The 26,720-nt window shown below is 42.9% G+C and overlaps 1 protein-coding gene across 1 annotated transcript in view; it reads left to right on the forward strand.

Annotated features, from left to right (window-relative positions):
- The first annotated feature begins 5,422 nt into the window (after positions 1-5,422).
- DPH6 (diphthamine biosynthesis 6) overlaps positions 5,423-26,720 on the forward strand; it is a 333,132-nt gene continuing 311,834 nt past the window's right edge. Inside the window, exons 1-3 of the mRNA XM_069209036.1 lie at positions 5,423-5,549; positions 8,763-8,854; positions 22,256-22,449. Coding sequence (XP_069065137.1) covers positions 5,527-5,549; positions 8,763-8,854; positions 22,256-22,449 — 309 coding nt within the window. The 5' untranslated portion in view covers positions 5,423-5,526. The remainder of the gene's footprint in view (positions 5,550-8,762; positions 8,855-22,255; positions 22,450-26,720) is intronic.

The raw sequence follows: 26,720 nt of genomic DNA on the forward strand, positions 1-26,720 counted from the left end.
CTTTTCCATATGAAGACTTCACAGTCAGGGTGGAGATCTCCCTGTGGTGAAGCATACAGAAAATCAAAAAAGTTTATTAAATTTTATGTACAAAAAGTACAAATATTTTTTGTTAAACATTATTGTAAATTCATTTTGTATATTTATTTTAAATGTAGAACAAAATAAAAAATGCTGCAGTACTTTTAACATAATTTTGAATTAAATCTTTAAATAATTTAGATACATTAAATTAAAAATATTTCTAGTAATTTTAAATTAAAAAATAAGTCCCCACATAAAGTACAAGAAAAATGATACTTTAATCATTCTTAAATTGATTTATAGAATGAATTAAAAGTAGTTTATTTAAATTTTAAAATACATTATTTTTACATTATTCTATGAACTCAACAAAGGTTGCTCTAATATTTTAGAACTAAAGAATGAACATCCTTTATTTTTATTTGTATGTCCCTTTGTACCTCTTTCATTTGACTCATTAGTTTTAAAGCAAATATACCTCCTTGTATTTACTTGCTTTTCTCTTAATACTGCATTCTCCCCAATACAAGTTAATGAATAAACTAAATATGTCCTATTTTTAGGTCTTTCTTGCAGACAACTTTAGCTGGCTGTTTGTGATATACCTACTTACAGTGGGCTCTGCTCATTGCTTATCATTGGTTGGCTTTCTTCTTAACCTCATTTGCAAGCTTCTAATTGATGGCTTTCTTTCCTCTTTCGTGTTTGCCCATGCCCTGGAGCATGGCTTCTTAATTATCCTTTTGATTTTCTGACTTGTATCCTTCCACTTCTAATATTCAGAGACCTACTTTTTCTTTTGCTTCCAAGGAATATAGTTGCTGTCTTCCTCTCTCCCTGTTTATTGCTTACCTTCTAACATCCCCACTGCCCACATGCTCCCATTTTGCCCCTCTTCCCCGACGTCTTTAGTTACTTTGATCACCCTTTCCTGTTCCACTTTTCTTTTTTCTATTTTGTTTTTCATTTCCTGAATTTTCCTGTGTCGACCTCTCACCCCTTCCTGCTCATTGTTGCTCCACACTACTCAACTGCATTCATTTACTTTCCCAATTTCCCCCTCTCCTTCATTGGTTCCTCATGACATTTTTTAATTTTTTTTTCAAAGGGCCTGTTGGCTAGTTGTTGGCTCCTTTTTAGATCCCAGCCTACCTGACAGGGTGGGTAGAAGCATGAATGCTTCTAAAATCATGTTTGAAAACTATTAGGCAATTTACTCTGCTTATGGCTGATTCACTGTTAAGTACAGGATAAAGGGGCCGATTATGAGTTTGACAGACGGGAAAGCCTGTCTGTCAAACTCCTGACAGGGTGGCCACTGCCTTCGTGGTGACCACCCCGCCGGACCTATTAGGAGTTTTCCACTAGGCCAGCGGGAAGAAACCTCAGTTTCTTCCCGCCAGCCTAGCGGGAAACAGGCTACAGCATTGTCTCCAGCTCATAATCGAGCTGGTGGCAATGCTGTAGCCCGCAGGGTGCACCAGCACTGTCGCAATGTTCACTGACTGCTAGGCATGGGCAGTGCAGTGGCCCCCGTAGCCTCCTACACCTGTTCTCCGGCAGCCTTTTCATGGCGGTGAAACCGCCATGAAAAGGCTGGCAGAGAATGAGGTCAAAATCTGCAGGGCAACACTGCCCTGGCAGATTATGATCTCTGCCACCGTCAGTCCGTCGGGATCACCGATCCTGGTGGAGACGGCTGAACCCTGGCAGTCTGACTGCCAGGGTCCTAATGTGGCTGTCGGACCGCCACAGCAGCAGCGGTCCAGACTGCCACCGTGGGGCTGGCTGTCTAAAGACCGCCAGCCTCGTAATGAGGCCCAAAGTCTTTTGACAGGAAAGACCCAGCCACATTGTAACACAATTTAACAATGCTTGTTTTTCACTTTGATGTGTAAAGCATATGCTTTGGTTAAGACATCTGTGCAAATCGCTTTGGATAAGTTTAATGCCTTTTTTTATGAAAGCTTTTGTGTTTAGCTACACTATAATTATGTATTCCGTCTGCAACTGTGCTTTTTTCGGAACACGTATATTACTGGATATACACTGTTTCCTCATTTGTCCTTGCAGGCACTATGGTCATAATTTGAATGGTGCAGCAGGTGCAGTAGCACAGGTGCCAAAAGCATTAGGAAACCCACTGAACACTGATTATTGCTATATTTTACTATTAAGCGAACAGTCACAAGTGCAGTTACCTTGCAGTGACTAGGGCCATGATTTGAATGGTGCAGCAGGTGCAGTGGCACTGGGGCCAAAAGCTCTTGGAGACCCACTGAACACTGATTATTTATATATTTCACTACAACCCCCAACTCAAACCAGCTATTGCCAATATCCCCCTGGTCCCTAGCGACTGTCTGCTGTCCCAGTGCTCATTGTGGTGCAGTGCGAGCGCAGCCTCCTCCACCGTTGTCGCCTCGTTTCCTCACCCTTCCTCTCTCCCCTCATTTGTTTTCTCCCTCACAGACTTCTTCTTCTCACCTAGGACACTGGCACACCTAAAAATGTGTACGGATCACCTATTTTCAAAGTACCGGCAGTTTTTGTAAAAGCACTTCAAAGTTCTATAAAGTTTTTTAGTGCTTTATAAGAGCACCAATTATATTGCACATAGGCGAAACCTGTAGGCTTTGCTAATGCTTGTTCTTTATTATGACATATAAAGTGATCTTGAAATACACAAATTCAGGATGTGCACTGTATGAAAACATTTGAATTTACTGAAATGTTGTCCATGTAGAACAGCAACCTGGGCCATCCTGGGGTGCATATAACTGACTTGCCTCTTAGTTCTCTATTGGCATTGTCTCTGTGGATGGAAGCACAAACCTTTCAAAATTAATGTTTGAGAATAATTTCTTTAAAAACAACTTGCACTGATTTAGTCTGATGCACTACTACTTCTTAGCTGAATCAATTCTGCATGTGAATAAAATAAATTTTGGGAATTTTTGAAGAGACGTTCATATTTTACATGTTTGTTGCAGAAGGTCTTTAAAAATAAAGGTCGCCCAAATGTTAACTGGGCAGGACACCCTAGTTACTTTCTTTCTTTCATGTCCATTAACTTGTAAACAAATGCTTGCCTGTTTTGAACAGAGGCCTCATGCACAGATCAGGAGTGCACTTGCTGCCCACAGACTATAGATCTACAGGACATTATAATATAGATTATACAGCAGCGCTTGCTTCAGTGCAGCATAGCTGCAAGTAAAAAAATTAATGCTAAAACGCAGTCAACGCTGGCTGTGACATAAAGCTTTTTATCTTTACTTTTAGTTATTTGTAATATGTCTAAAAAACATTGGCCAAGCCAATAGATCCCTCATAGGCAAGACCATTGTGTGTTTGATAATGCTCTTTTGTGCACTTTTTATTTTTTTAATTTACAATTTCATGACAGATGTCCACCATCTTGGAGCAGTAAACGAAAACTACAGAAGGCACCTGCTATTTCTTGATGGATACCTGTGCATGCCTGGTGGGGCATGCATGCATGGATATACATCATCATGCTAGGGACAACTGTACTGTATAACAAAGGCTTTTGTAGCACCGTGAAGCATACGTATGTGTGCACATATGCATAAATGCCATTACAGTGGCGTCAGTCATTTTCATTTTCTTCTTTGAATTTGCCAAGCAGTTCAAACTTGGCAACAACCTTTTTTCTTTTAATCAAAAGGACAGCCAACGCCTTTTAAAGGTGAAACACATTGACTTTGTCAGTGCTTGTTTTTACTAAATGCTGTTTTAGCTCTTTATAAGTATTGTGATGCTTGCAGTTTATCAATGACAGAATGTGAGAGGCCAACTGTGAAACTGGAATCAGAGTTGAGTCCTGGGCTTGACTATGCAGCATGTAATTTTGAGCAAATCACTAAGGGCTCTTTTATGAGTCTGGCGGTTCGAAGACCACCAGACTCGTGGTGGAGGTCAGACCGTTGCAGCTGTGGCGGTCCAACTGCCACATTACGACCCTGGCGGTCGGACCGCCAAAAGACCGCCGTCTCCGCCAGGACTTTTGATCCTGATGGGCCCATGGCGGTCTTGGTTGTATTTAGCCAAGGCAGTGCTGAAGTCCGCGCTGCCGTGCTGATTACAGTCATGTTCTCCGCCAGCCACTTCATGACGGTTCAACCATAATGAAAAGGCTAGCAGAGAACAAGTGGAGGTAATCACAGAGGGGATGCTGCACTGCCCACGACATTGTCTTTCCACAGCCCAATCAGACTGCGCAGTGGCTGCTTAGCGGACAGAGCGCATACCGAGGGTACTAGGGGGCCCCCTGTGTGACTCCACGTGAGTTGAGTCCAATGCCGCTGCAAGTTTTCCACTGGGTTGACTGGCAGAAACCTTGGTTTCCAGTGGTCAACCCTGTGGAAAACTCATAATGGGGCTAGTGGGGAGACCGCCAGCACTGTGGCGGTCTCCTCATCGGGAGTTTGTCGGTTGGGTTTTTGGACCGCCAATTCTTAATCAGCCCCTAAATATTCCTGCATAAAAATGTGTAACCTAATCTGTTTATCATGTAAAGTGATCTAATGCCTTTAAGTGCTACAGAAAGCTATAAAAAAAGACTGAAGACTGAGTCAGCATAGTGAAAACATATATGCCTCTAATTTAGTGAAATTGTGTCTGCTTCAGTCAAAGTCTATGGGGAAAATACAGTGCTTCTAGTTTTCTTCAAAATCTCCCTTTTTTCTTATTTCAAAATGTTGCCATGTATGTGGAAACAGGAGCTGCGCACATTTAAAACTCAAATCATAAATTCAAAAAGTCGAATTGCACGGATTTATTATTTTCCATCTTTGAAGAGCAGCATCATTTGGGGCTGATTTGAGAAAGACAACAAAGATGTGCGGTATTCATCCGGCAAGCAGGGGACATTCCACCACCAGAGAATAATCCGGCCTGCTGCACATACCCCTAGGAGCCCGCGAGGGGGCGCGGATGGAGTTTGCCTGAACCTTTGATATCTATAGAGGATTATCTTCGTCTCTATGGTACTTAGTGACGCGCGGAGCCTCGCCAAAACTAAAGAAGGACAAGAAGACGCTCAATGAGCCCCGTGTTCCAATTATGCGGCAGCCATTGAATGTGCAAAGAGCGGCGCATTTCCATCAAGTGGCAAAATAAAACGGAAAGTAAAGTGTATTCCCAAGAATCGGTACAATAATCAGGCGTATAATTTGTTAGAACGTATAATTTAAAGTTAATCTAGCTGTTTTCAGAAGTGATATCAATATTTTATTATTTTACTAAATTTGCTTTCAAGTTGCTATTTCATTGCTTGAGGTCCCGAGAGTTTTAGTTTTTAATAGAGAGCCTTTGTTAATTTAAGGAGCTAGTTGCCGCCAGCTGTGGGTATCTTAGCCCTTCTCTGTCTCCACTGCATGTGTGCTTCATGGAATCAGCCTTCACCTGTGACCCGCCCCTGCACTTCCGGGCCCGGGAGTGCACGTGTGGGTGGAAAACAACAACAGCGCAGCAGGCATGAGGGTGGTGGCTCTTATCAGGTAAGAGCCCTGGGAGGCCGGGCGGGCTGGGGCCAGTCTGTGCTGTGCACGTGCCTGCTGCAAGCAGGGTGCCCCGCAGACAGTGCAAACTAGGACCAAGCTATGGCCAGTGCATGCCACATCACCTTTTGTGCATGCTACATTTTAAACATGCTGCTTGCATGCAGTCCATGTTGCAACCTTTGTGTAGCTCTTGGTGCAGTAGTGCATGGTGCGTTCTCCACCCAGTAAAAGTTTAGTATGTTTCACCCAGTGACTGCTGCAGCTTCTCATGTCTCTGTGTAAGGCATGGAAGCTGTAGTTGTGATTAGCTGTCAACAGGCAGACTGACAGTACACTTGCAGCCAGCCCTGGTGCAACACTGAGCGTGCTGGGATTTGCAGCCCCCTGCACATGATGCTCAAACTGCCAATGCAAGTCCGTGCATAGTTAGTGCCCTTGGATGAGCAACCCAAAGGGCGAGCAACCCAGGGCACCTTAAACTCACTGGTATGTCGTGGTGAGTTAACAGTTATGGTACTTCATTTACTGCATGCTATAAATATACAACCGGTGTACTCTGAAATCTTTATGTCAGTGCTTGAAGCGCCTGGGTGTATAATGTCATTGTTCCCAAGAGACAGCCAGTGAGTGTTTGCTGCATTCTTTGCGTGCAGCATTCTGTAACTTAAGTGACATCTTTAATCATTCCACTAGGACACTAAGCGCATTCCAGTACTGTGTATGCTGATTTCAGACTCCAACACATTCTGAAACCAGCACATACAATAACAGGCAAATTCAAGGCATGCTGCTCTAAACAAATATAATATGCAGCTAAAGGGATTTAATAGATGCCGCATCTAGGAAACGAATGCATCTAACAGGCGCTACTCCCAGGCAAGAAAGCGATCATCATCAACATTTACCACATTTTAATTGTGATTCCTGGTGCAGCCATCTCCTCAAATGCATGCTCCTCCCAGATGCTCAATGCATGCGCAGTCAACATATTTAGTGTACTCTGAATGAATGCAAGAGTGCAGCGAGGCTGTCCTGTGCATTAAAAGGCATGTGCACTGGTCAATTCAGCAGGGTAGTCAAGAAATCATATTATCGGTAGAGTTAAGGCATTCCACCCTCGCGCATGCTGTATATGTTTCTCTCAACCAGTCATTCTGTATGGTTGTCCCTCAAAGTACTAACTCAGATATTTTCCACCTATGAAATCCTTGATCAACAGGAAAAAGAACTGATTCATCAACTTGCTCTGAACCCTGCTTCAGACTTATTTGGCCAAAGCTGTTAATTGTAGCATGTTTATGGAGCATTCATGTGCCTGTAAAGCTATTGAGTGCGAGCGGTCTGAGGCATAGTTCTCAAAGAAAAAGTTCTCATTTTGCCTTCAATCACCTCTCATAAACCATTCCTGTACATAAGAAGTATGTCTAGCCACCATCAAAGAAAACATTGTAACACCCATGTAATGACAACTACACTCAACTTTTCATGAGTAAGAGCTGCAGACTGAAAGCCGGCCTCTAGTCCACATCCACAATAGCGCCACCCTCTTGAAAACCATAGATGAGCATGACCTCTTTTCCCACTCATACACTCACAGCACCTAACTCGGTTTATGCATGACCAGGAAGGAAAATCAATATCAGATCCTAGAAACCTGCCAGTCTACCAAGAAATCATGGGCTGCAACAAACCTCCCGAGATTCATTTTTCCTAACATTGAAATAGAACTGGATTGGATCTGTGTTTTTCACCTTTTCATCATTGCTGAGAACCGCCCTGAAGTAGAACAGAACACATGTTTACATGCTACCTCAGTGCCAAAACCAAAAGATCAATCCGCCCATTACAATGGGGTTTAGAACTCCGCGCCTAGGTTGATAGGCACTAAGGCGCCATTGGGCTCCAACCCTCTAACATCGCATTCTTTACACTGGCTGCCGACATCACCCAGGCTGCCTTTAGGACTGTCTGCCTTAACCACAAAATGAAGTCACATTAAGCACCCCAAAGAATTGTTGACACAATAAAGCAAAGTGCCCATGGACTCTCCTACATTTATCCTTCCAAAGCCTCCAACATATCCACCAGGCACTGCCTTGTCATAGGCGATGGTGAAACATGATCAGTCCACAGTCATCTATGTGTGACCTCGGAGTTCCATTCGTAACTGGTTCATCAGTGAATCGAAGTTCAAAGTCAGACGTTTCATAGGTCTCAGGACCCTGGTTACGGAACACACGCTCTATGAACACCTGCAGAGAGAGGAACCGCTTTGAGTTCAGATCAGAAACCTGAAGCAGGTATGTTCTGACTCTTATATGTCATGTTCCTCCTTCCACAGAAATACTTTGAATACCTCAACCTACAGAGGTGTGAATTATTCATATAATCAGTCATTCCTACCTACCTGAATTCACCAGTCCAACACTGCCCTCCCTAAAGCAAGTCGCTGTAATGACTTGCGTGCTAAAGGACCGGCTAACGTCAGTCGCTGTAGTGCCCTCATTGTAAAGGCACTGCGTGGTGAAGGATGTTTCCCTAAGAACACACGTTCATTTATTTATAAATCTCATGCTTCAATTCAGTGTTTTATCATCCAGTAGTATCCATTACTACTCATCCGTTCCTTAGCAGGCCACACTGACACACATCTTCTAGATGCCACACTTGAATTTAGTACTTAAACAGGAAATTCATGCTCAGAGCAAGGCATGTAATATGCAGCAAATAAGTGCATTTTCAAATAGGCACAGAATTTGTCAGTCACAGTGTTTAGCAGAGCATCTTGCCTGACATGTAACCTGCATTTCTGCTGAGTTGCAGCATGCACCACTGTTTGTGCGCTTTGCTTACCACACATTTTACACCTGGAAACAAAGGAGAAACTGCATGAATAACCAGCACATTCCCAAAATCAAACTGTGACCAATTTTTTGCATTTGCGTCCATGTAAACGGATAGAAACACAGTTGGTCACCTGGCTTTAGGTGAAGAAATTTGCTTTTCAGTAGAAGAAGTTGCAATTCTATGGATTTAAGATGTCATTGTTCCGGAGCCCTGTTATCTTTTTAACAAAAATGTTTGCGTATTATCCTTTGACTGGTTTGCTTTTCGAGAAGCCAAGTTGTTGGCTCAGGCAGTTTGCAGTTTATGGAAGATTTATTGATCACAGCATCTGTGGATTCATATTTTGTCTTTCTCTCTCTCTAGTGGTGGCAAGGACAGCACGTACAACATGATGCAGTGCGTCGCCGGGGGCCATCAAATTGTTGCGTTGGCCAACCTGAGGCCATCTGATGAAGGTGAGTGATAAAGAGCATGAGTTGTTGGGTTTCATTGTTCATCTGGATGTGCAGGGCTTGAGGGAAGTGGCCCACCATGGGCACCACTAGGTAGGAAATGATAGCGTCCACCCAGATTCAATGCCATTTCTGGATAAGGCACTGGTGGTTTTATTTAGGGATCAGACAGCGACAAAAATCTCATACTCGCGTCCGTCCCTCTACCAGTTTCTGAACTTCAGTAGATGTTGTGTTCCTCAAGGCTGCCTCACGGCCCAGCTGTCCATTCCCACAATGTGTTCAACGTGTACTTCCTCGCAGGGGCGCCTTTAGGACTGCAGGGGCGCCTAAAGATGTCCCTAAGAACCTGACACCTGTGCTGCAGAATGTCAGGATTGCTGAATACCAGAGCTGCATAGTCTTGATTCCTCCCTCTTCCATCCACTCCCATCCTTTCCTTGCTGCTTCATATCACTTTTGCATGTTGTTTTCCACCCCGGCTTCCTCCCTTTGCCACTGTTTTTTTGTTTTTCACTTCCCCCTTTCAAATTTTTCTGTTTTTTTATGGCCTTGTTTTGAGTCAAAGTCCATGATGGAAAATAAGTGTTTGTCCCCAGAAACGTGTGCGGGTGCGCACCACCTTTAACCACCCGCTGAACGAAGCAGTGATCTCCGTAATGCATTGTGGGGGGTAGATTTTCTTGCACTGTGTGCTGAATGAAGCACTGATCTCCCTAATGCATTGTGTAGGGTGGATTTTCTTGCACTGTGTGCTGAACGAAGCACTGACCTCCGTAATGCATTGTGGGTGGTGGATTGTCTTTCACTGTGTGCTGAGTGAAGCACTGATCTCCCTAATACAGTTTGGAGGGTGGATTTTCTTGCACTGTGTTCAGAGTGAAGCACTGATCCCCCGAATGCAGTGTGGAGAGTGGATTTTCTTGCACTGTGTTCTGAGTGAAGCACTGATCTGCATAATGCAGTGTGGAGGGTGGATTTTCTTCCACTGTGTGCTGAAGGAAGCACTGATCTGCCTAATGCATTGTGTAAGGTGGATTTTCTTGCACTGTGTGCTGAGTGAAGCACTGATCTCCCTAATGCAGTGTGGAGGGTGGATTTTTTTCCACTGTGTGCTGAATGAAGCACTGATCTCCGTAATGCATTGTGGGTGGTGGATTGTCTTTCACTGTGTGCTTAGTGAAGCACTGATCTCCCTAATGCAGTGTGGAGGGTGGATTTTCTTCCACTGTGTGCTGAATGAAGCACTGATCTCCCTAATGCATTGTGTAGGGTGGATTGTTTTGCACTGTGTGCTGAATGAAGCACTGATCTCCGTAATGCATTGTGGGGGGTGGGTTTTCTTGCACTGTGTGCTGAGTGAAGCACTGATCTCCCTAGTGCAGTGTGGAGGGTGGGCTTTCTTCCACTGTGTGCTGAAGGAAGTACTGATCTCCCTAATGCGTTGTGTAGGGTGGATTTTCTTGCACTGTGTGCTGAATGTGGCACTGATCTGCCTAATGCATTGTGTAGGGTGGATTTTCTTGCACTGTGTGCTGAGTGAAGCACTGATCTCCCTAGTGCAGTGTGGAGGGTGGGTTTTCTTCCACTGTATACTGAAGGAAACACTGATCTCCCTAATTCTTTGTGTAGGGTGGATTTTCTTGCACACTGTGCTGAATAATATGTCCTGTCTGGGACCTTTCTAGTCCATTATTGTGTGGACACGCCTGTATGCCGAAGGCCATCACAACTTATTACATTCCTGTGGTGTGCAGGGTTGTCCATTGCTACGCCCAAGAAGGCTGTTCTGTAGAGAAGGATAAGTAGCCTATGACAGCTTTCAGGTAATCGTTTGCTCAAGTATGTTTAAAGTAACTTTTTCTATATGGTTTTTAATATGGAGGTTCTTAAGTGGCTATGGATGTGCTGCTGAGAGGCTTAAAAGACAGATTAACAAAGGGGAATGGTTGCAGAATGTGGCTTGGCACGGTTTCTTGTGATGGAGAAGTAGCAATCACTTAATGTCTGCCTCATCCCACTGCATGGGTACCTGCCAAAGATCAAGTCAAGCACATAGCCTATAGCGGACACATGAGGTGTTATATCAGGCCAGGCCGGCCTTCTTAGTATCGAGATTCCCAATATGGGAACCTTTAATAAGAATCATACTCCCATAAATGTGCATTGTAACTAAAAAGGAGTTCTGAAGCTATTCTAAGTAGGAAACATTCATATTAGTCTATTACAAAGATGTGTGATGCTTTTTATTTTTGCTTTTTTTACTTTTATATATTTTTTGAAAGCACACAGTCATCGTGTTTAGGTGGCAGCATGTTTTCTGTTTTTTTTCTTGTTTGTATTTGTGTGGCTTGCACCTGCAATAAAAATAAAAAAAGTACACCATCATTCCAGCTTGCCAGGTCCAGTCCTATTGGATTTGTCATTGCTTCTTTTCTACGGAATAATCTTTCAGGATCCCTGTAGTTCATCTCAAGATCAGTTGAGTCTTGAAGATCTGAATCTGTCCATGCTAGCTGAATTATTATCTGACTCTATAGTGCCAAGAAACATCCAGACCTACCATGACTTCTACGCATGTAAATACACATACATGCATGCATGCCAGCACTTAATTTGTGCTTGTTGTTTCCGGTGAGAGGCACCAGCACTTATTTTTGAGGGCCGGCGCTTATTTTTGAGGGCCGGCACTTATTTTTCTGCCTCAAGCATTAACTGCGAGCAAAAGACACATACGGGAAAGGCGGTGGAATAGAAAAACAAAAAAGCATCACAAAGGGAGAAAGCAGAAAGCTGCAAGAGTGAGCTGAAGGGGCAGGGAGTGGCTGTAAATGGATTGAAGAGGCCCGAGATGACTTCAGGATTACGCTGCCTCAATATTCCGTGCTTGCACATTTAATTGCAGCAGCCGTGTGTTTAAGAGGAGGGCTTTGGGCACCGGCACGTTTTTTATTTACAAATTAAGCACTGATGCATACAAGGATCAAATTGGATTATTTTTTATGATTCCTGTATGCTTGTGTGCCATGAGCCTTTATTGTAGGTATTCTCTAGGTAGGAGGTATAATCGTTACCAGTGGAATTGCCAATTGGTAGATAGATTACAAGCATTCCATTTTTCTGTTGACAATGTGCCATATAGTGCAACTGTGGCATCTGATTTCCTTTTGCGCCTTCCAATAGAAAGACAGGATGGAAATGCTGATGATGACAGGCAGTGTAAGGTAACGTTGATGGATAATGTGGAGATGAGCATTCCTTATTTGGTCGTTGTGGAGGTGACGTATTGAAAGAAGGGCCGGTGAAAGCTTGTGAAAAGGATTAAAGTCTGACAATAACAAGAAGTGTGGTGATCAGGGGCACTGGAATTATGCTGCAGGGGAGGGCCAAATTAGGCAGCAGGGTTGAGTGAATTATGTGGCAAGAAAAGGCACATTATACCGCATAATGCGGCACATTTTGTGTTAGTATTATGTAGTAACGGATTCACAAGAAGCCTTTTTGTGGTTTCAGGTTGTTGAGTTTATTCTTGAGAAATAAACGCGATCCTCCTCCCTCGGCCAGCTGACACCAACTGCCGCGGTAGGAACGATCGCTCGCCCACATTCCACTACCGTAAACAATAGAATACAACACATCCCCCTCCCTTCCGATCTTCACAAAACACCCACACGCACAAAACAAAAACACAAAACTGAGAATAACAAGATACTAATATAGCAACACAGCAAAATTAATTAACCTAATAATGATGTTAATAACTGAAAAGCAAACATAAACTTAGATACTGTTCAAACAAACTGAATATAATCTCTTAGATAACCAGGCGGTCTGCGAACCCTTGGGTTGCGACCACCATTTGTGGTGCTATCAATGGAAACAGGTTCTGCTGAACCAGAAACTGCTCCCTCCTGAACACACTCCGTACCACTCGTAATCGGACTATGCAACACTTGCTCTGCAGCCCCAGAAGAATTTTCATCCGACTTGGCAATGAACTCTTTATCACTCATGAACATAAAACTATTGTAATCCCTACCAAAAGAAGAATTGTCCTTAAACACCACCTCACCTTCTTCCCTCTTTTGGTAGAGCGCAACCTTCCTTTTTTTCCATTTGTCCCTATTTTCCAACTCAACATGATTAGCTCCCACCTTTCTGACTTTAAAAGGACCCCAGAATTTAGAAAGACCACCAACAACTCTGCCATGCCTGATCTTCACCCAATCACCTTCCTCAATATCATTTTTCCTTGTTTCTTTGTTTACATACTGTGTATTACATACAACACCATTCCATAACCATGCTGGCAGTAATTTCGAACCTGCCTTCCTTCCCCTCATTCTTTCAAATGGGGTTGTATCTGTAGACTTATTTAACGTAGTACGGTGGGCCCAAACCATCTCATTCACAATCTCCTTAACATCTTTTCCACTCTGCACCCCCATTAAAATTGTGCCTTTCACCAATCTGTTTATTCTCTCTACCATTCCATTGGCTTGAGGATTATATAGAGCAGTACGTTTATGAATGATCCCCGAGTTTTCTAAAAACCTCTTCATTTCATGAGAAGTAAGTTGAGTTCCATTGTCTGTTATTAGGATTCTGGGAAGACCTTCTTCCAGAAAAACTTCCCTCAACACTTCAATAGTGCTCTTGGTGGTAATTTCACGTAAAAATCTTACGACCACCCATCTAGAGTACACATCAACCATGATCACTGCATTTTTGTATGCATTTCCTACACCCTGCATGGGACCAATGAAATCTAAACACACACTCCACCACGGTAACCCAGGATCTTCAATATGGCCTTGAATTCCATGCACACCAGTTTTCAACCTTTTTTCGCTCTCTTTACATGTTGCACAATCTACAACCCACCTTGAGATCATATCATCCATGCCAGGCCACCAAAAGTGTTCCCTAACTCTCTTCTTAGTAATGGTTTGACCCAAATGACCCTCATGGGCCAACACAAAAATCCTCTTTCTTAGACCTTCTGGTGGAATAAACTTATCATTTCTCATAAGCAATTGTGAATCTAGAACAGATAACTCATCCACCAATTTGATATAAGGTCTCACGGAAGGAACAACCGTGCTGTCTCTCCTTTTACCTTCTAAAATCATGCGTATAACACCCTTGAGTACTGAGTCTCTCTCCATACACGTCCTCCACTCCTCTGCCGAAAACGTGCCTTCGCCCAACTCCTCAATGTCACTCAACCAAGCCACTGCTCCTTCTTGTCCTTGAAGTATATCCTCACCCTTGACCAAACCCTCTACAGGGAGTCTAGAGAGGCAATCTGCCCGAGCATTTTCCCAACCGGGAATATAACTCATACTGAAGCGATATTCTTGGAGTCTAGCAGCTAATCTCGCAAGCCTAGCGGAACCTTTACCCGCACCACCAGGACTCAACACTTTGAGTAATGGTTTGTGATCGGACCGTAAAGTAAAATCTATGCCCCAAAGAAAGGTTCTGAAATACTCAACAGACCACACAGCCGCCAAAGCCTCGCGTTCAATAACAGAATAATTCCGTTCACACTCCGTTAAAGACCGCGATGCAAAAGCCACAGTAGCTTCTTTCCCTTTACTTACTTGAGACAGTACGGCTCCCAAACCACAAGCACTCGCATCCACAGTCAGGATTGTCCTTAGATGAGTATCAAAAGGAGACAGAATACCAGCTCCACAAATATCTTCCTTTACCATATCAAGCGCACATTGTTGCTCCTTTCCCCACTTGAAGTTGGACCCCTTCCTCAGCAACATTCTTAAACTTTCAGTTTTCCTTGCAAAATTCCCAACAAACTTGTTGTAATATTCTATCAAACCCATAAATGAGCGCAACTGATCTTTAGTACTAGGAATGGGTGCTGACCGAATGGCAACTAATAAGTCTTTTTTGGGTCTGTACCCATCTCCAGATACTGTATGGCCTAAGTAATCAATTTCCTCCACCAAAAATGTACACTTGTCTCTCCTCAATGTCAGACCACTCTCTTTCAATTTGTTAAGAACAGCTTTAAGAACCGAATTATGTTCACTTACTGTTTGACCAAAAATTAAAATGTCATCTTGAAAATACAACACATTATGTAATCCCGAAAACAAGCTCGACATGACTCTCTGAAACACACTTGCTGCAGAGGACAGCCCAAATGGCATTCTGGTGAACTGAAATGTACCTTCCATGGTCACAAAAGCAGTGAGGGCACGAGACTCATCATGTAATCTAATTTGGTGGTAAGCACTCCTCATATCCAATTTTGAAAAAAACCTCCCCCCTTTGAGAAGAGCCAAGAGTTCATTTATGTTTGGAAGAGGAAAGGAGTCTGTGACTACAAATTTATTCAAACTGCGTAAATCCACACAGAAACGAAGCTTGCCATCCTTTTTTTTTGTAATGACAACTGGTGAAACCCAAGGTGTGGCCTCGACAGGTTCAATTATGCCCTGATCTATCATAGTTTGCAATAATTTCTTCACTTCTTCTCTCACCACTAACGGTATTCTCCTCACTTTGTGTTTCATGGCCACGGCACCATCTTCCAACACTATTTTGTGGACATACCCTCTCAACTCCCCCAACTTCTCATCAAACACAGCATTAGCATCATCAATAATTTTCTCTAAAGGTTCATCTTCTACTATCAAATTCTTATTGTCAGAATGAGGGTCAATGATGATGTGCAAATCATACTGATGCTCCCATCCTAAAATCGGTGGACCAGATTCTGCCACATAAACTTTCCCTTCCACGCAACGATTTTCAAACTTAATGCTAGAAGTAAAGTAGCCTACAACATCAATCTCCACCCCTTGATACCCTCTAGGATTTATATCTTTAGGTAACAATGAAATATCATGCCACAACTCAAGCCACAATGACCTTGGAACAATAGTATACAGTGAGCCCGAGTCCACCATTAGTTCCACTTCTTTGTCGGCTATAGTAAAGCTTCCTTTCGGCCTGGTTTTTCTCCCTTTGTCTGTTCCAGAAGTCTGAACAAGTAAGATGCGGTCATTATCGCAGCCTTCTTCTGCCGGATCAGCTACAGCAACTCTCGTTTTGAAGCTGTCTTTACACATTCGTGCAAAATGCCCCTTGCGACCACACTTCCTGCAGTCTTTATTAATAGCAAAACACCATTTAGCATCGCTGGTATGCGCAACGCTCCCACACCGTGCGCAAACTTTAGGCGAATCTCTTGATCCATGTTTGCTATTTGAAGTACCACTGTTCTTGAACTGATTAGGTTTCTTAGATATCACAGCAACTTCCTCTCCACCTTCACTGCTTCCATTCCCTTTTTTGTTCATCTCTCGCATGCACAAATCTGATTCTTCTACAATCTTCGCGATGGAAATTGCATCTTTCAGGGAAGGGTTCTTCGCAGCCCATAACCGCTCTTGCATTTTTTTACTCCTGCACTGTACAATTAATTGGTCTCGAATTAGCTCATCAGACATAGGACCAAATTTGCACTTCACTGATAGTTCACGTAAACTAGAGACAAAGTCTTCTAACGATTCTCCATCCTTTTGTGGCCTGGTATAAAACTTGTAACGGGACAACACTATATTTTCTTCCTTGGCAAATCTCTTTTCAAAACGTAGTTTCGCCTCTTCATAGACATCACCCAGTTGTCCATCGTCATTACGAATTTCTGGTAAATATTTAAAAATATGATGAGCTTCTCTGCCAACTGTACTTAATAATAATGCTTTCTTTCTGTGCTCAGAGAAATTTTGCCCATCTAATGCCACCAAGTAGTTTTCAAATAGATCAATCCATTCTTCCCATTGTACAGAGGGTTGCACTTTGTTATCCAAAAATGGTGCCGGAATATTTATAGCAGAAGCCATGACAACATTGAGTTAAAAGTGTCACTTTCACCCAGTGTGGTTGCTAAGGACTTTTCCTTTTCCTTATCTAAGGAACGAGTAGTGTGCTTTCTTCTAATCACCAAAATAGGGCAGGGCTTGTAACTCCCTCGGTTCACACTGTGATTTCTCACAACAGCGTCAAAAGAGACAGGCAAATTGGAAGAGGAAACGAATTACCATGTGAAAAAACACACATTCCTCCTTGACGAAATTCCGCTCGTGAACTCCATAGCATCATCCATAGCACGTCTGCTAGCACACTTGGATTCGTTGGGACCGCGTTTATTCCACTACAGCTGGCACTCGTCGCCAAAATGTAGTAACGGATTCACAAGAAGCCTTTTTGTGGTTTCAGGTTGTTGAGTTTATTCTTGAGAAATAAACGTGATCCTCCTCCCTCGGCCAGCTGACACCAACTGCCGCGGTAGGAACGATCGCTCGCCCACATTCCACTACCGTAAACAATAGAATACAACATATTACTTCGTTATTTTGTCATGTTTATAGTTGTTAACAGTGCCTACACCTCAATAGTACCAGTTTAACACTGAAATATAGCAATAAGCTACAGAAAGGTGATCAGACAATCTTTGCAAAGGGCCTTCTACCGTGGGGCAACACGTGTCGCTGCGTTTTTAGCAACTTTTGAACCGTTTCAGCTAGAAGTAACTATTTTTTGTTAAAATCTGGGCGGTTATGCAGCAGATGATGGATTATGTGGCAAATGTGGCAAATCAATAATTATGCAAAAAGTGCCACAGCCGCACAATTGCAGTGGCCCTGGTGATTATCCAAAGATCGCCCATGGAAAGATATTTTATTGGAGAATCGGAGGCTTAGAGGAAGATGATGGAGGAATATGGAATGCTTGTGGGAGAGAGCAATCATGTGCCCCTTGCAGTTTGAAGAATTAGCTGAATTGATCTGTTACCTATAGGCCATCTAGTCATTAGACGTGTTACAGATTTAATACTGCACGTGCTGTGAATCGGCAGAGGACTGTGGTAATCAATGATTTAGTATTAGTCCTTCTATTAATTGTATGAATGCTATAGTTATGGACGATTGCTTTCCGCAGTGGACAAGCAAGCCTGTAGTTGTCAAGATAACGTATGTATGACTTGTTAAGCGCTAGCATAGCCACAAAGCAGTAAAGCACTGTACAGGAGGTTTAACAAAAGAATTGTTTGGTCAGTGATGCTAGGGAAGTTATTGGAGGAGGGGATGAATCGGTGAATCCCTTTAGGGAGGTCTAGTCACCAGGAGTTACACTGTGTCCACGTTCTTCTTGAAGAGGTGGGGCCTATGTTCTTTTCCGAACTGGAGGAGGGGTGGGCGAAGGGATGTTGAGTGGGATGGAAATCCAGATCCTTTCAGGAGGTGTCAGAATGCACTAATCTGAATTCAGGATCCAGGGGGAGTGATGAACAGTTCCACACTACTCTTTATCCACCGTTCACAGTAGGAATATGATAGTCAGTAGTTGACCCCGGTGAATGGAAAACCTAGACACTGGATATCACCAGTGTGACTCTACACATTAGTCGGTGCTATCATCTACACGTTTCGTTGTAGTTCATCTAAAAACAAGATAATGCCTTTAATATCATGTCGCCCTGATTGCTCATAGGAAACACTTTCTGTAATGTATGTGGAACCGCTAGAATACCTCTAAAACTCAGCTCTCTAGAATATTGGCAAACTGAGGATATTTCTTGAATTGAAACATAAAAAATGTCTGCGAGATTCATATGGCACATTTCATTAATAATCTCTCATCTCTACTAAACAACTACCCTGTGTTTTCAATGTACAGTCTCTCTGTTTTATATATACAATAAGGTTATTTCTGAAACTGTAGTATAAACATATGTCAGGATAGTATAGAGCATATGCACTCTATTAAATCGCCCTCTTAATACCATTGCTTTACACACAAATATATACATTACAAAGTGTCAACAGTCTCTAAGTATGTTGAGGGTCCTTCAGTACCTCAAGAAGCCAAAATATCCCTGAGGGAAGACCGGAAGATAGAATTTATAATTGATTAAGGATATTTCTGAAAAGTTCTTTTAACTCCTTCACGTTCTTTTTTTAATAAAAAAATAAAATAAAAGTATGACAGTTTCTTGGAATTCTTCTCTGTATTCAGATTAACAGTTTCTCTCACACCCCAAGGGAAAAAAAATCCCCAAGGCTATCAAAGCAAACTACCTGATAGCAAAGTCCTGGTTGCAGCAACATTGTAGCTCAATTTCATAGCAATGACTCTGTGGCCACCTGAAGCTTATACTTGATACCTTCAAACGGACCAACAGCGTTTCTAAACCAGTGTGAGAGCTCTGTAGCCTCATGGGAAATGTAGTTTCTTATTCTGAGTTCAGGTGCCCATGCGTAGTGCATCCTCCAGAAACATAAGGCCCTTCGCCCAACATTACCAGTATTTGAGTGCACCGAGAAACTTTCTTTTTGTGGAACACATTCGCTTATCCGGCGAGTGTCAAGAGATAAGTTTAAGTCCTTAGTACAGACCCTTGCAGTGAGGAGGGTGTGCTTGCTCATACTGGGAACTAGGATCTAAGTTTGCTTGTCTTGACAAAGTGTGGGGCTGCGCAGGGTGTGGTTCAGAGACTGCACAAGCCGAGGGATGCTTTTAGACTGCTCAAGGAGGCAGAGGAGGGGTTCCAGGCAGGCAGTAACACCCAAACAAAGCTCAGTATTCCTGGGTGGTGAATGCCCTAAACGTTAGGTGAAAGTGGTCTTCGGTTACTCTGCACCAGCCAGTCAGGGATGGGACTGGTGGGAACAGCCTTGGTTGCTTTTTGTGGCCTGTGCTTTTTGGAACGTGTTTGCATGCAGCGTATTGCCTTGCAGTAGTGACGTAACCCGATCCTGGGTGAACAGAAGTTCGCAGTGGCAGTAAGTTGTACTGAGACCCAGGTGAGGCTGGCATGGGACATTGCGCTAGTTGGCGGCTGCGGTGACGTCACTTGGACCTGGCCATACAGATTTCTGGGGCAAGGCTGGTGACGTTCACTGAAACGGTCACATACAGATGTTTTCTGTTGTGCAGATGAAGGCACTACATGCATCATCCACAATAGGGTGCAGTTCATAAGCCATTTATTGTGGAATGGGGACTGTCTCTTTTTTTTTTTACCCACTTCCGGTAAGTACCAGAAGATAGAATTCTGCAAGACGATTGTGTGGCAGAAAAGAAAACGCCTCAGTGCTATACGTTTCTGCTGGGAAGAAATCAGGGAATTGAGGTAAATGGGTGTTGTTTGAGGAAAATTGATTAGAGAATAAAAAGGAATTCTGTTCGCAATAAGCATAAATAGTAATGAATCGAGGATATGGTCTTTGTGATAAGCCACATGTGACGGCCACTATAGGGGCTGATGAATGCAGGACGAAGAAGATACCTGCACGGTGTCGGGTTTGATGATGATAGCATAGTGTATATTGCTGGGTCCATACTTAGGTGGCTTGGTGTGCAAAATAATGATGGATTGGGATGCAGCCTAAAGCAATTGCCAGTGGCTGAGATTACTTCAATCATTCCACCCATCACCTTGTTTTTGATGCTCTAATTGATCTCTATAATATTACATGAGAGATTAGGACACAAAAATGTAACTATTACAAGGTGATCGTGGAATAAAGGAAACATACCTTGCACGTGGTGGACAGCCCATCATCAAAAGGAAAAAAGACCTGTATTGCTGTAGAGGTTGTGAATTATTTATTTCATTTATTTATTTCTTAAAGAGAAAATATTTCCAGAGGAACATTTCAGCAAATTATACAATTATATTAATAGTACAATTCATTTTTTTTGTTCAGTCTTGTATTGCATATTGATTTATTTCCGTGGTTGCATTTTTATTCTGTTGTAATTGTTGCTTTATTTGTAAATAGCAGAGACATTGTATGTAAGAGCAACAAAAATCTCAATGAGAAAAAACACACCTTAAAACTTATTGGCTACAAAACAGAAATCCTGGTTCTTGATTGAAATGAACTGACTCTATCTGTCTCTCATACATTCCTTTGAAACACCACCCCATGACAGAGCTCTTAGGGCCAGATGTAGCAAAGGGTTTTTCCCATTCTGTGTCAATGGGAAAATGTGTTCGTACATATGGCCCTTAGTTCTAAGTCCCCAGTGTATCCATTAAGCCTTGAGACCTTAAATTACTGTTCGGGTGGGCGGGGTGCATAGGGGAGGGCGGGCCGAGGGGCATAGGGCTCATAAACCAGCCAGGGACAGACTTATAGATAGGTAATTGAAGCTGTGGTCAAAGTTGCTATTTTCATGTCTTTTGTCTATACACCTTGTTTGTTAAGTTTTTATTTACAGTCTTCAGTGTTAGACTGGTGATTTCCAACCTTTTGACTTCTGTGGACCCAAAGTTTAGCATTTTTGGAACTCGGAGACCCCCACTGATTCATTATTAGACTCTGGGGACCCCCCACTGAGCCATTACTGGAAACAGGGGTCCAGGCCTAGACACTGTTGATGATTTGAACCGCAAAACAATACACACAAAAAACAGAAACAAGCATTCAATCAAATACATAAACAAATGATAACACATTTTTTAGGGTCGATCCTGCGCTGCATGCGCTCGCGCATGCGTATCGCAGCGAGACGCTTTAGTTACTAGAAAAGGGCTCGGAGCCCCGTCGACATCACGTCAGTGTTTTTCATTGGTTCGTGGGCTTGACTATTATAATCCGCTTGCTTTCATTAGTCAAAGGCATGCACATGTCATTCCTTTTCCGGTGGCTAGCCCTCCTCAAGCGCATCGACCAAGTACAGAAAACATGCGAGGCTCGCTGTTTTCTGTCCGGCTCGTGGACTACTTTTTCTCTATTTTACTAGCTCGATTTCGCTTGGCAGAAGTCGAGTGCTTTACACAGTTAATCGCACTTTTTCAGGTTAGGTACATAAATACACTTTGCCAATAGGTGAAAAGTCGGGTTAGGAGTTTACAACGCTAACAGCTCTAACATGAGCAAACGTGAGACCCGTTGCATTGCAAATGCTTGTTTTAATTTGCCTGCAAATGAAATACAAAAAATAAAAATGTTACATTTAATAGGGGGGGGTTGGACCTTTTGTATATTCAGTTGAAGCCATGCATCACCCATAGTATATTATGTTTGATGCACCTCCACTGATCCTACAAATCAATTTGTGGATACTAGTTTAATTTTTAGTCTCCAATTTTAAATTCCTTGGCATTTACAGTAAGTTTTGAAATTTTCAGTTGTACATGTAGCCACTTTATTTATATACACTTTATTAATCTGTTAATACTAGATAACTTTCTAAGCAGTCACGGGTCCCTGGGGTCCCCGGACCACAGGTTGGAACCACTGTTGTAGACCACTGATTCTGAAAAGAAGTGGTACATGTCAATTGTAATGTGGGTTGTAATCTCCCATTGTGTTTGTTGTTTTCTAAGCTTTTCTGCTTTTTTTTTTTTTTTTTTAGGTGGGACAGATGAACTTGACAGCTACATGTACCAGACGGTGGGTCATCAGGCCATTGACTTGTATGCAGAAGCCATGGGCCTCCCATTGTATCGGCGCACTATCGAAGGCAGCAGCGTGAACACAGGGAGGGTGTACAAGGAGTGCAGAGGGGACGAGGTGGAGGACCTGTACCAGCTGCTGAAACTTGTCAAGGTACAGTGTGGTTAGTTTTGGCCTCTCTGGGTATGTTGTGTGGCGAGAATGAGGCTGTCAGGTTACACTGTGGTGAGAAGGATTTATCAGCACTTACTGTATCTTCTGAATGCCTCCCTGGGTACAATGTTTGTGAGAAGGCCTCTAAGGGTAAACTGTGAGGGGATTTTCAGGGTTCACTATGTGATGGGAATTCCTCTCTAGGCACACTGTGTATTGAGAATGCCTCTTACGGAACTATATGTGGTCACTGTGCCTCTCGGGGTACACTACATGAGAAGAGGGGGTCCTCTCAGAGCGAGCTGTGTGTTGAGAATTCCTCCCTGTATTCCCTGCCACAAGATGGCCTCTGGGTGCACTCTGTGGTGAGAATGTTTTGCGGGGTACATTCATTGTAAGATGGGGACTATCTGGTCTTGAGAAATCCCCTTGGGCACCACTGTGTGGGAAGAAGGTCTCTGATGGTACACTGTGGGTGAGAGAGCCTATTTGGGAAACACTGCGTGGTGATGATGTCTCTGTAGATACACTTTCTAATGAGAATGCTTATCAGGGCACATTTGGAAGTGAGAAGGCGTATGAGGTTGGGTGGTGATAAAACTTCACAAGTTGCATTGTTCTGTGTGTTTTGAGACATTCTCTGAAGTGGCTGTGCTCAGCTTAATCTGGTGGATCACTGAACTAATACATTAAGGGGGTCATTATGAGTTTGGCGGAAGGAAAAGCCAGCACCATTAAGTTGGGTAAAAGTCTGTTTGCATTGCCAAGAAACATTTAGAAACATTAAGGAATGCATAAGTACATGAAGAGTGACTATGTGGGGCAGTGAGCGAACACTGCCACCAAAACAAAAAGTTTTGTCAAAAAAATTATAAATTGCATCTTCTTTTGACTCCGTTTTGAAATGTGTAGTTTCTTGCATGATTTAGAACGCAACCTTTATGGCTCCCCGAGGACTCCGTATCAGTGTGTGACGTAATCGCTAGAATAGAATGTATGAGAGTTTACTTTAGAATGTGGGGAGTTCACAGGTACACGCAGAGGAATATAGATGTGAGATTTACAGCTCTAGTCATTCTGCGGGTATCAGGCTTGGGAACACGCTACAACATGTTGGGCGGGTTTACGCATCCAGGCTCTCTGTAGTAACAAACTGCTCTAAACTTGGCAGCATACCTCATGGACAAGTTTCAGAGCTGTGCTTTCGCACCGTGAGAAATAGCCCAGCTTGTATAAACAAGAAGTCCCACACCTCTCCTTCCTTTGTTTTCTATTTGAGGCGGTGACTGTGAGTCGTAGTGCTTGCATTGCGCATTCAAGCACGTGCCGGGAATAAAATCACATCTTGTTTCTCAAGTAAAAGATTTCTCAAATTTTTAGGGACGTCTCGCTGCTTAAGTAATAAGTGCATTGAATTTATAAGGATCTGTGACTAGGCCTAACTACTTGTCACCTGCAGGTTACAAACCGGTCTTCTGGTACCAATTTAAAGTACTTTATTTGGTTGCCATAACCATCAAAGCAGACAATAAAAACATCAGAAAATGTAACATAATAAATCATTTAGAAAATGTAAAACAAGCAATCCCAAAAATGTTTTTTAAAGTGCATTTTCAACAGTCTTCAAACTTATAGGCAGTATAACATTTCATAGTCGAAAAGTTCAGAGGTTTAGAAAGTGCAAAGTATCAAGAATCAATTAAAACCTAATCATACCCAAAGTCAAAAACCTTGAATGTCGTTAAAACAGTTACCAAATTTCATGGTTGTGATATGGTCAAGAACTTCACATGTTTGAACCAGAAATTTAACAGAAAATAGCCTACCCCGAATTCAGTTAGGCCTGAAGTATCTGTTTTAAGATTCTTTGAGCAACTGAATAATGGGTGACGCCCAGATTCAGACACGCGGGGGGCGTCCACCTGCGCGGGTGCCATAGCACTCTGGCCAGAAAAACAAAACATGCTCCTCTGTCTTGGGGACCAGACGGCAGGCAGGGCACGTATTAGAAGCCTGGTCTTTTCTCCATTTACTACTAAATGTTTTCAGAGGTAGATTACTTAAACAAAACCATTTATATGGGGTTTTTGGGAGGGATGGGGCAATGGTATCCAGGAACATTTCAAAATGGCTTGGCTTAAACTCAAGGAACCTCTCCTGCCCTGGTTTTCTGTTTGCGGGAGGTGACTGCGAGTCCTAGTGCTTGCGTTGTGCATTCAAGCACGGAAAATAAAATTACATCTTGGTTCCCAAGTAAAAGATTTGTAGAATTTTTAGGGACGTCGCGCAGCTCAAGTAATAAGTGTATTGAATTTCTGAGGACCAGTGACCAATTGCCGGTCACAAACCGGTCTTCGGGTAATTCTGTCATCATAACTTCAGTAGACGTATCTCTTCTTTCCTCATTCATCCATCCATCCCTTCATTCATTTGTTCATTCCAGTCTGGTTTCCTTAGGCTCACAACTGTGCGGACTGACCGGGCGCCATCCCATCTGGGACACTGAGTGACCCGTGTGCCTGCGGCACTTTGATAAACACACGCTTCCTTTCTTTATCCGACAGGCTTCCACCGCCTCCAAGTCCTCCTTCCAACCCTTTTCCTGTCCCATAAAACAAACAAACAAAGAATGAAAAGAAACTAAAAAGAATGCAAAAAACCCCAGAGGTTACAGTCTTGGACCAGGATCTGTCCCCTTGTTGGGACTGTTGCATTCAAAGAAAGTGTATTTTATTTTAAGTTTGTGACATGAAGTGAGACCTTGGCGTGGGTGTGTGTGTGTGGGGGGGGGGGGGGGGTGAAGGTGTGGCCTGTCCACTGGGAACTTATGCAAAGTAAGTGAAGTTGCTGGACTATCAGGGGGCTGGGCAGGCCCCTTGCAACAGGGTTTGGGTAAACACAGCTAGAGTGTTTCTAGTTCACATGGACTTAGCTCCTCCCTGGCGCGCATGTGTACACACGTGTAGAAAGGGTAAGAGGGATTCAGCCAGGAGATCATGCTCCTTGCCCCATCAAAGAGCGTAGAGCACCTGGGTGTTTACTAGGTGAGTACTGGTGTAGGTGAAGCGATGGAAAGAAGAGTGGAAAACGAATAGTTGATATTATGATGTGTTATCAGAGTGGGGAAAATCCTCAGATAACAACCTCCCATCAGCTGCCCAGAAGAAGCAGCCACTTGGCAGAAGCATTGCCTGCAGCAAACACAAATGCATGCAGTGTCTCATACCTTGCAAAATACACACACAGCATGCCTTTATAAGACCAAAACTGGCTTGGTTTGCAAATTTGGGGCACCCTAAAGCTATCTGGTTCTTTAATGGGGGCCACTTCTATTTTGGTGTCGGGCCTATATTTTCTCCATGTCTGCCCCTGGGTCCATGACCCAAATTGCTGATACACATCTTTTCCAGATCTACACACCTAGTCACACCCTGAGTACAAACCTGATTACTCAGACCAGATGCAATCGCAAGTTGGGTGGAAGCGGGTGGGTCTGGTGACAGCTCTGTGTTTGACTGCACCCAGTTCTAAGGTCTTAACCACAACTGGTTGCCTTCAATTAAAATCTGACCAGAAACCTTTTCAAAGAGCCCTTACTAACCATCATGGACGACACCGAGGCACATGACTACTGAGCTCAGATTGACAATGCCTGGATCTGGAGACTAAAATTTGATCCATGAATGAGCAGTGGTAGACAGGGTCTCATGTGTTACGAGGAGAGGCCGGGTCAGCTTTACAGTGTGCAAGCAACTACTTCACCACTGCTGCAAACTAGCTACATTCGTAAGATGACTTTTTACAAAGCAAACAAATAAATTGCAAGCATTTGTATAGCACCTTCTGCAGTTAGTATGGCTTTGTAGCACTTTGTTAATCTGGAAAGCCTGTTCATACAATTCTGGTATTTTCGTCAGCCAGCTGGAAGTGATTTTTTCGGTTGTGTTTGGTTTTGTTTAGTTAATAGAACTGAGTTAGATTGTTTAATAATGGTTCTTTTTGGTTAATGTGAAAGTAAAATGAATTTGATCTAACTTTAATGTTACAACAGTGACCTGGGAAATGTCGGTGACAGTGGGAGGTGACTGGCTTGATTTTTCCCTTGTTCACTTCTTGAGCTGACAAACTCAGAAGATGTAATTCTTGTTAGTGATCGATCTCTCTCTCTCTCTCTCCATATATATATATATATATAATATAGTATTTCTATGGCACAAACCTAGCCAAAAGGTAACGGAGCACTACTCATTTAAAAAAATGTTTTAACCTAT

Source organism: Pleurodeles waltl, chromosome 9 (assembly GCF_031143425.1).
Source record: "Pleurodeles waltl isolate 20211129_DDA chromosome 9, aPleWal1.hap1.20221129, whole genome shotgun sequence".
Taxonomy (NCBI): Eukaryota; Metazoa; Chordata; class Amphibia; order Caudata; family Salamandridae; genus Pleurodeles; species Pleurodeles waltl.